The sequence below is a fragment of the Ipomoea nil genome, unplaced genomic scaffold, assembly GCF_001879475.1.
Source record: "Ipomoea nil cultivar Tokyo-kokei standard unplaced genomic scaffold, Asagao_1.1 scaffold2826, whole genome shotgun sequence".
Lineage (NCBI taxonomy): Eukaryota > Viridiplantae > Streptophyta > Magnoliopsida > Solanales > Convolvulaceae > Ipomoea > Ipomoea nil.
The window spans coordinates 717,602-728,388 of record NW_017619254.1 but is presented as its reverse complement, the minus strand read 5'-3'; the positions used below and the strand labels follow the sequence as shown (position 1 = coordinate 728,388).

Genomic DNA, 10,787 nt, shown 5'->3' with positions numbered 1-10,787 from the left:
AACCACCTGAGGAAATATTAGGACTAATTGATGATGATAGTTCTGCAGGTGTGCGTAGATGGCGTGAGATTCTTAGCTTTGGTTAATCTGTTGTTTTCTCTTTGGGTTTCCCCCTTCCTCTTTTTATATATATATATATATATATATATATATATATATATATATATATATATATATATATAAAGAATCAAACTTCACACAACACTATAAACAATATAATTTACACTTTCCATCATTCTTAAGAGTTCTTAAGGCAAACTTCTTTACGGTTTTGAGATGACTTTGCAGATTTATGTTAGTTTATCCCAACTAATAAGTCATAAAGTCAACACACAGTATTTTTTTAAAAAAAATTCTATAAATAAATAAATAAAAACATATAATTACATCTAATGCTATCAACATTGATATTGGTTAATACTATAAAATATCATGTTTTTAATAATAATAATAATAATAATAATAATGAGGTGGAGAGTGGGATCCAAATGTGAGGAAATGATGAATGTGAAGATGGGAGTTTGGATGAGAATATCCCTAGGGGGACTACAAAATCGGGGATGGATGTTGTTCCCCCCCTTCAAATATGCTTTGCTTTTGCCTTTAATTTGCACCTTAAATTAGCTGCCACCACATGCTATGGATCCCTCTTTTGATCCCACCTTATAATAATCTCTCTTCTCACAAATTCACCTTAATTTTCTCATAAACTTATCATCATATTGTACTCTTTCCTTGCTCTTCTTTTTTTTTTTTTTTTCCTTAAAAGAGATTAGATTGACAAATTAATTTAATTAATCAAGATTACATCATTTTCTAATTCTCTAAAGCAAATTTTATATATATATATATATATATATATATATATATATATATATATATATTCCCATGCAAATAAACGCACTGTACTGTTAAATCACAATTTCATGGGGCTGAGAGAAACATTGAGATATAGACATCCACATGCTCTCTCTTGTCCCTTTCTTTTGGAATTATCGCTATCAAACAGTGAAATACTATACGTAATTATACATACATACATACATACATACATACATACATATATATATATATATATATATATATATATATATATATATATATATATATAATTAAATACAAAATTTTTAATTCTTGCATGTAGTGCTTAATTAATATGCCATGATATTATATTGTCAAAAAATCTCAACTTATAGTCATTACGGCCCTGTTTGATAAATGTCTATTAGCTGGTAATTGTTAACTGATTGAGTTAATTATATAGTATAACTAATCAAAAGGTGTTTGATAAATTAGTTGTCAGCTAATAGCTGTTTGGTATAATTTTTTTTTTCAAAGTTAATTGAAAAAAGTCATTTTGAGGAGCTTTTTGAATTTTACTATTTTAGCATTTTAGAGTTATAAAAATCTAATTAATCAAACACTTATCTTGATTCTTTTTAACCAAATTTAACAATTAATAATGGTTAAATAAATCAAAATTGACCTATAAACTAACTGTTTTACTAAACATGGCCTATATCTTTTCATACATATTTTTAACATAGCGATATCAAGATGTAACTGTGTTAAATTTAATTACGAAAAATAATTATGAAATTATGAAATGTAATTAATAATTAGTATGATAAAAATAAAAAAGAAATTAAATTACCATATTAACCTTATTATTAACAACCAACAAACGGAATCTTAAGAAGACTAAAGTGTGTAAAATTATTAAAATTAAGGATTAAATAGAGTACAAAAAATTACTTAAGACTAAACTGAGTAAAATCACTATAATCTATAACTATATTGGGTATTAAGTCGCTAATATTACAATTAAACTCCGTAATGCAACATATTGATGATGAAGTGATAAAGAAAGTGGGAAGTAGGATTTTTGGTGTGTGACACGATTACCCAAGCCAAGTCTTCTAGGGATTCCTTCAATTCTTAGCATGCCCATGTCTATGTTGCTACTAACAAAGGAATTTATGCGGCAGAATTCATTAGACAACCCTACCTAAGTTAATCCAAAAGTTAATTTGATAATTTTAAGGTTTCAAAAGTATGTTCAACTATTTACAAGGCTATCTTGCACTAGTACAAAATTATCAAGAGTAAAATACCCAAAATAGTCCCTCGACTATAGCTAAATTCACAAATTGGTCATCGACTTTTAATTTCAATCAATTAAGTTCTTAACTTTGTAATTTTAACATAATTTGGCCCTCTGTCTATTTGACCGTTTGTCGACTGTGATTTTTGAGGATATATATGTAATTTCATGGTCCATTGTCGATTTTTAAGGTTCTAGTTGCATTTCCAGACCGCAGTGTTACATTTGAATCTACTGCCGAAAACAATCTACCAAATCCGATCGCCTTTCTTCGTCCTCCCTTTGGATTCAATGTAGTTGAGTTCGTACCAGAGCGAAGAAGACGACGTGTTTCCAAACCAGTGCAACGTCATCCTGGAGGCCTCCACGTGCTCTGACGAGAGTTGAAGGTTCTTCTGGAGATCGTCGATCACGATCAACAAACGGTCAAATAGATGGAGGACCAAATCGTGTCAAAATTACAAAGTTAAGAACTTAATTGGTTGAAATTGAAAGTCGAGGACTAATTTGTGAATTTAGCTATAGTCGAGGGACTATTTTAAGTATTTACTCTTGATTTAATTAAGTCCATTACTTATGGACAACTCCGTCCCTCCAAACTCTATTACAGCTTATCTATAATATATATCACATTAGCTTGGTTTTCAAAAAAAAAAGTTTAATTTATTTTTTTTAGTCCTTTATTAGCTAAGTTCATCATACGAATTTCACTCATATAATGCACATTTAAATAATAATTCTTCTGATTTAATTTTCACGTAAATCAAGATTTCCTCTGCACTAAAGGTTTATATATGTACATGACAACACAATTTGTTATGTCTTTCTCTGTTTGATCTTGAAACACTCGAGATTCACTGTCATAAATATGTTCCTATATCACTTCTACTTTATCAGCTTAGATTGCCTGTCCTCTTTTTGGAATATACTATGAAATAATGTGTTTAGCTAGGTTCCTTGGACATGGACACCAAACCGCTTAATTAAAAGTTAAAGTGTTGATCACACTAAAATTTTTATGAGAGGGTATTTTGAACTCTCAATTTTTTTTAAGAAATAAAAGTGCATGATCATTTGATCGTTATGTCATGGAACCGTGTTCACCATTCATGGTGAACACGGTCTCAACGGTGTTAGTGCATAGTTATCTCTTTTTTTTTTCTTTTCTTTTTTTCTTCTTCTTAATTAATCGTGTGACTTTTCTTCTTCATTTTCACATTTCGCGGTTTCACTTTAATTTGAGGTGAGCAATGATTTCGGACATTCATAAATTATGAATCCATGCCTGCACATTCACTTTGGACCCGTGCCTACAAATTCCCGTCCGAAACCATGACTGCTGCCTGCACATTCACTTTGGACCCGTGCCTACACATTCCCGTCCGAAACCATGACTGCTCCTCTGTAGCGCAAGCTTCTTCAACATTCATAAATTATGAATTTTCTGTTATGAAATTATGAATTTTCTGTTATGAAATTATGAATTTTCTGTTTTGAGATTATTAATTTTCTGTTATGAGATTATGAATTTTCTGTTATGAGATTATGAATTTACAGTAAATTTATAATCTCATAACAGAAAATTCATAATTTAATAAATGTTTTTCTTTTATGCGATATGATTATGAATTTTCTGTTATGAGATTATGAATTTAGAGTACATTCATAATCTCATAACAGAAAATTCATAACCTGACCAAACACGCGCCGTTAACACCACATCCGCAAAATTTATTATTATTATTATTATTTTAAGTAAAAACGGCACCGTTTGGACCCGTGTTCACCATTCATGGTGAACACGTTTCCAGGGCATAATTTGCGATGATTATTCATGCCAACCAAATTAGTTTGGACAATATAATTATTGATACGTTCAATTTTAATGTTGATGGAATAATATGTTTGAACTAGTCTAAATTAAATAAATTATTATGCCCCAAATACATTTCTATAATTTAGCTAGTTAAGGAGTCCGGACCGAATTATCTGTCAAATTATACCACAGACCAGGGTCTTCCTTGCATTGTAGACTCTGGTCCAAATTAAAAATAACATTCAGATTCTGTATTTATAGTTGACACATTTTGTACTTGCAGTTGATAGTTTATTATGTGTCAGCGATTCAAGTTAGATTCTATATCTATAGTTGATATATTCTGTACCTACAGTTGATAGTTTATGTACATGTAGGTTGTAGCTATCATATTATGTATTAGCAATTATTAAATTATTTGTTTACATGTACAGAAACGATTAATTGTAGGTACATTATTTTTGTATTAGGATTCACAATGCAATATGAACCTTAGTGCATGGTATACGAATTGGAATTATCTTGGGTCCGTCCTCAGATAATAGCTTGTGGGAATCAATTCAAAATTTGGTATCAATCTAGTTGAGAGGACCTTACGTACTGGATGGACAATGAGTGTATGACTAAAAATATTGTAAAAATTACATTAGATGCCTTATTGATGACCATAACATAATATAATATGTACCCAGAACATTATATTAATTAAATATTCAATGTCCTGCTGTCCCCTTCCATTGTCCACAAAAAAAAAAAAAAATAAATAAATAAATAAATAAAAATCAATGTCCTTTTTGTTTATTCTAGACCAAACCCATCACGTAAGAAAAAAAAAAAAACAAAAACAAAAAGGCCTAAACTTGTTAGTTAAATAATCCGATAAAAAAATTTCCAAAAAATAAAAATAAATTTGCTTTCCTTATCCCCAACCCGAAAGAGCATGTGGGAGGATGTAAATCACGATGACTCAATAGGTTAGTAGACAGGGCCAAATGCTGGTGCACACAAGAAATCTACCTACTACATCACGATAACTCAATGGGTTAGTAGACAAGGCCAAATGCAAGGAATCTACCTACTTTGGACATAATTCCCACACTGCCACTGCCGAGGTTCAAACATTGATCTCTTATCTCAAATACTGCCCACTAAACCATTGAGCTAAGCCCGTGCGGGTAGTATTATGACTCTAAGTATTTGAGTCATATTATGACTTACTAGTATTGTTTTATGCGCGATGCGCAAAAAATAGGTACCCAATATTAATACACTATATTAAAATTTTAAATTTATTTAGATTTTAGAAAATAATAATAATAATAATAATAATAATAATAATGTAAATTATTTTTATAAATTTGATATTTATATTTTATGTAATAATTAACATATAACTCAAATATATAATGTTTATATATTATTATTAATGAAGAACTGAAGAAGATAAGAAAATATATGGTGGATGCATGTGCATGGTAACAATAGTGGAAAAGATAACAGAAGTTATAACGGTAGGGGTATGTTTATCCAAAATATTTTAATGTACAACCTTTATAGCATAATGTACAAAAAAACTTAACCAAAAAAATGGACATAAATTGGAGTATAACTTTCATTCACACTTATTATGTTTTTAGATATGAGCCCGTGTAGTCCCTCTAAAAAGATAACTACTTGTGTCCTCCAAAACAAAAAATTGTTGTGGGCAATAGAAAGCAAATTGTCATGGGGGTCTTGAAACTATTGATACCAGGTGAGAACTGTATAAACTGTATTTGATGAACAGTAATTACTAATATAAGAAATCATAATATGACTCAAATACATAGAGTCATAATACTACACCAGAAAAAGTTCTTATAGGGCTTAAAAAAAAACAATATTTATTATAATCTTATGTAAAACTAAATACACCACTGCCCACTACTATATAGCGTGATGGCAAGGTTGTATGTTACCATTTTAAATAAGTTGTCATAAGATTGAATCCTGTAGTTGGGGCATTGATTTTTAAAAACTAAATACACCATTATTCTCGCTAATTTACCTCAATAAGAATCAGAGTAACGATTGCATACTTCTCCCTAAATTAAAAAAGGTCCTTCATATTAAAAAAATATTTTTAAAGAATTATTATTTAAAACTAATTATTAAAAAAAAAAAAATCTCTGGTGGCTTTCTTCATCTTTTTGGCCATGGAGACGAAGAGATCGATCTGTTAGTAACTTGAAGAATCTGTAAATTAGATTAATTGAATGTAATTGGTTAATTTAGGGACTTAATTATTGTTTTTAAGTTTGATGACCTAATTGCATTATCGTGTGTAATTTGATGGCTTATTTGACCCTTATTCTAAAAAAAAAATATTTATTTATTTGGTGGTACGGATGGGAGTGGGTCTAATAAGAGAGAAGAGACATACTATACGTCGCTACCTGCCCTTTGTCTGCATACTCTTTGGTTTTCAAACGATTCCTTCAATCTGTAGAGAAGCGAAAGCAGAATTTCTACGAAGCTGTGAGAAGCTAAGATGGTATATACTCATCATCTCTTTCCACTACAAAATGAATGGCCATAGCTTCTTTCATCTCTCATCTCCCATCACCCATCTCCCAATCAATAACAGACGACAAAACAATATGAGTATTTAATCTCTGTATATATATTTATGACCCCATTGTTTTTGTTTCTTAGCTTTTGGAACAGAATATTCATCCCTGTGTTGTTCTTTTTACCCTAAAACACCAATCTTGCAGCTCTTTTTTTCCGTTCTTTTTGTTCTTTTTTGCTGGGTTAGTTAGTTTAATCTCATTCTCATTTCTGGTGCCGCAGATGATGAACAGTTATCAGACAGATGGAAAGAACTTGATGGCTTCTTCTTCTTCTTCATCAACTGCTGCTGCTGCGAGGGTTATGGAGAAACCGATTAGCCAAGAACAACCTCTGAAATGCCCACGTTGTGATTCCTCGAACACAAAGTTTTGTTACTACAACAATTACAGTCTGTCTCAGCCCAGACACTTCTGCAAAGCTTGTAAGAGGTATTGGACTAGAGGTGGAACTTTAAGGAATGTTCCAGTGGGTGGAGGGTGCAGGAAGAACAACAAGAGAATCAGGAGATCATCCGCGGCTTCTGCAGCTTCTTCTTCATCGTCCCCAGCCGCCATTGATGTCGTCTCTTCTTCATCAACCTCTCCTGCAGTTTCTTCAGCTCCACTGCAAATTCCGGCTCCAACCCCACCACCCCAGACCAAAACCCAGATTAATCCTTTGTTTTACGGGCTACCCATCAACCCTTCTTCTGAGCTCAACCCCCCATTTCAAAGATTGTTCGGTTCTAGGGTTTCAAGCAGTGATCAGAGTTATGATAACAATCATGACAGCATGATCTCTTCACCTGGGTTTTTGGGTGGCCATGGAGAGAATGGGTTTGATCCTCTTCTTTCAAGCTACCCAGTATTTAGATCTTCATCATCAATACTCACTACCCCTATTACTACTTCAACAACCACACTGGCCTCTCTGATAGCTTCAAGCCTTGAGCAACGGAAGTTCAATGCTTCTGGGGACATTACTAACAGAAATTTTCTGGGCATGCCATCTTATAATGGAGAATCAGTAATGGCAGGGAATATAATTCTTGGAAATGGGGAGTTCTTGAAAGGTGATGAGAGGCAAAACAGATTGAATTGGAACGGTGGTGGTGTTCCTATGAACAATCACAATATTCTGCAGACAGAAGGGGTGGTGAATATTAACTATTCATCAACACCATCAGATCCTTCATTTCCATGGAATGGTGGTTGGATGGATCCTTCAAGTATGGGTTCTTCACTCCCAGCCTTCTCTCATCTAGCTAGCTAGCTACCCAGGTTTAGTTTGGCTTCATCAATCTTCCTTAAATTCATTAACTTGGTTTCTTGTTGTACTTTAATTAGCCAAGAAGGTTGGCTAAAAAAGGTGTGGGAGGCCGGGGAAAAAGTGGTCAGAAATCGAGAGTTTTAATTTCCAGTTATATATTTCATAGTATATATTGATGGTAGGAGGATGGATGTGAGTGATCATGTCAGCTGCAATGAACAAAAAAAATGAAAATTCAAGCTCATATTTTTGGTAACATAGTCAAGCTTGAAGAAATTAAAGTTGCAGGATTTGCGCTGAGAGGAACCTCGGATCCTCTTCCTCGATCTCATCGGCCCCAGTTCATCATCATCATTAGATCTCAGAATTGAAGGCTACATATATATACATGTATGCATTTGAAGATAGAGCTTGAATTGGATGGGCACACAATTATTTCTAGTGAATTATTACATGTGAGTGGGTTACTATATATTGGGTTTATTTATAAGTTTCTATTTATGTACATATGCAAGCTAAGTACTATGATTATTATTTGAATGACGCGAAAAATTTAGTATCACTATTTGAGGGTGTGAATAAGCACCACTCTTATATAATAGTATGTAAAACTATATGTATCATCACACGTATTAAGTTTTGTCCTTTTTTATTTGAGCCGATCAGCTATGTGTCATCTGACTTTTAACCTTAACCAACAAAGGATCACACTTTCAAATAGTGATTACGAGTTTAGCTCGTCACCTAAAAAAACTTTATAGGTATTGCTTATGCACTTAAATATAATTGAGCATGTAAAGAATTGATAATCCTGCCATTTGATTACTATATGAATATATTATGAGTTCTCACTGTCGTACTGGGAATGCGGAACGTGGATAAAAGATCGAGATTCTTGTGCTCATTTATCCATGAAGAATAAAGTTAGAAATGGAAGCATGCTATGCTGGCGATGTAACATTTTCAGACCATTTAAAAGTGTGAATTAATGATATAATAATTTCGATCACTTCCAATATATATAATGAGGTTTAATTTTGCGTTTAAAACGGGAGGAATAGTACGTATCTACCTTGGACTGGTAGTGCTACTGCCACGTACAGCTAAAGTGGTAAGTTATAGATATTATTCCTTCACATAGCAACATTGAATAGATCGAATTGTTTCACATCTTTTAATGTGTTTTGTCTGGTGAGGCATGCAGATTGTTCCCCAGAAGTGGCCACTGCACAATTCCACTCTGTATATAGTGTATTTACTGTATTCTGCAGCTATATATCACAATCATTTATCTGGTGGACAATATAATCGATAACGTGATGGACAATATAATGAACAGTTAATTTACCAAACACCATTTTACCATCAGCTAATATTATGTTATACCCTCTAATTAACTCAATCAACTAACAGTTAACAACTATTTATCAAACGGGACCTATAATGTTAGGTTGGCATGCACAGTACATATTAAACTTCCTATTCAAATACATGAAAATAAAATAAAAGAATTAGGGTAGTGAAGATCATCGAAATGATGGTATTGTAGGGTCCCTAACTTCACACTTGAATATATATGATGAAGGAAGAGATAATGGAGTATGGGTTGTGTAACTGTGTAGGGAAGGTTACGGTGATTTGATGATAGAAAAAATTAAAGTGGCGCACGCATGGAATCATGAAGTTGTTGTAAGCTTTGCTGCTAGACACAGAATTGAACTGTCCTCATGCATCTAGCTTAGCTTTCTCAGCTCCTATCCTCCCATTGTAAATCCCCTTTAGCTTCGTTTTCTTTCAAGAATTCATGAATTAATTAGGTAGTGGTCTTTTAACATTATATGGTCACACATATACCGTACCATACGAGAGTCGCTTCTATGACCTTATAGTTGCATTAATAGTTCACTTACAAATTGTTTCACGCTACTATCTAGTTTTCATGTCTATTAGTAGCTCCACCATTGGAAGAATAATGCATGCATGCCAAACAATAATGTGCCCTGCATTGTATTACATAGAGGTTCGGAGACAATTCTAGCCAAATTGGTTAGGTTGTTTGGTTCTAACTAGTGCCGATCAGATATGGGCAGTCTAGACTGATTTATCTCCACAACGGTACGCGGAGTTTACTTAGTGCACACTATAGACCTTCTTGGCTTGAGCTGCCATTGGTCAATTATGGACAATCTAAGTTGATTACTTCCACAATATGATGTTTACTCAATGCACAATCATAATGGTTGCGAGTTTCCTTCTACACTCAAAACAATAATGTGTCCTAGCTAGTATTGCTAGTGTTGGAATGATGCAAATTAAAGGAAAGATAACCCTATAAAGTTGTGCACCAGTAGTATTATTTTAAATCTTTCTTTTGATGAAAAGGAAACCTAAAACAACCCCATTTCCTAACTAGCATGCATTAACAGGTTTAGCATATAGAGAATCCCAAGAAACGCATCTTCTTATCTGGAGCAAATTGGAATAAAATCTCGTGACAATAAAATACTCAAAGCTAAGCCACCCATCAGGGTTAGTTGCAGGAGCCCTCTGATCTTCCTCTATACATATATAATGGATTCATGAACAACCACAATCATCATATCATACCAAAGGAGAAGACATGTTCATGCTGCAGCTCCCCTGCTGTTCATGTTTCTGCTTCATCAAGCAGAAAAAGAGCCATTCAAAGGAGAAGAAGCCAAAGGGGAAATGAAGCAGCAGCTCAGAGCCCTGCTGGAAAGAGGGCACTGATATGATGGTTTCCTTCATTTCCATTTTAGCCTTTCAGATATATATTTATGTCAGATTTCTGTTTGCTGTCACATAAATTGTGAACTTGACAGTATTGTCTGTCTGTCTTCACATGTAAAACCATCTATTGATGGAAGAAGCTTCAACTAACTGATCTTCAATTCCTGTGTTTATCCCCATCATCTTTGGGTGCTAATTAAGCCTATTTCCTGCATTTGATGTTCATATGTTACACCATAACTTGAGAAAATGCAT

The 10,787-nt window shown here is 33.1% G+C and overlaps 1 protein-coding gene across 2 annotated transcripts; it reads left to right on the top strand.

The window, feature by feature from the left end:
- The first annotated feature begins 6,330 nt into the window (after positions 1–6,330).
- Positions 6,331–8,346, top strand: LOC109158636 (dof zinc finger protein DOF1.4-like). 2 transcript variants are annotated; one of them, XM_019306522.1, is made up of 2 exons: positions 6,331–6,453; positions 6,753–8,346. In XM_019306522.1, the coding sequence occupies exons 1-2, from the start codon at positions 6,451–6,453 to the stop codon at positions 7,782–7,784; spliced, it is 1,035 nt and encodes a 344-aa protein (XP_019162067.1). In that variant the 5' UTR covers positions 6,331–6,450; the 3' UTR covers positions 7,785–8,346. The 2 variants fall into 2 exon arrangements, with proteins under 2 accessions (XP_019162067.1, XP_019162068.1); XM_019306523.1 differs by lacking the exon at positions 6,331–6,453 and adding an exon at positions 6,464–6,563.
- The last annotated feature ends 2,441 nt before the right edge of the window (positions 8,347–10,787 follow it).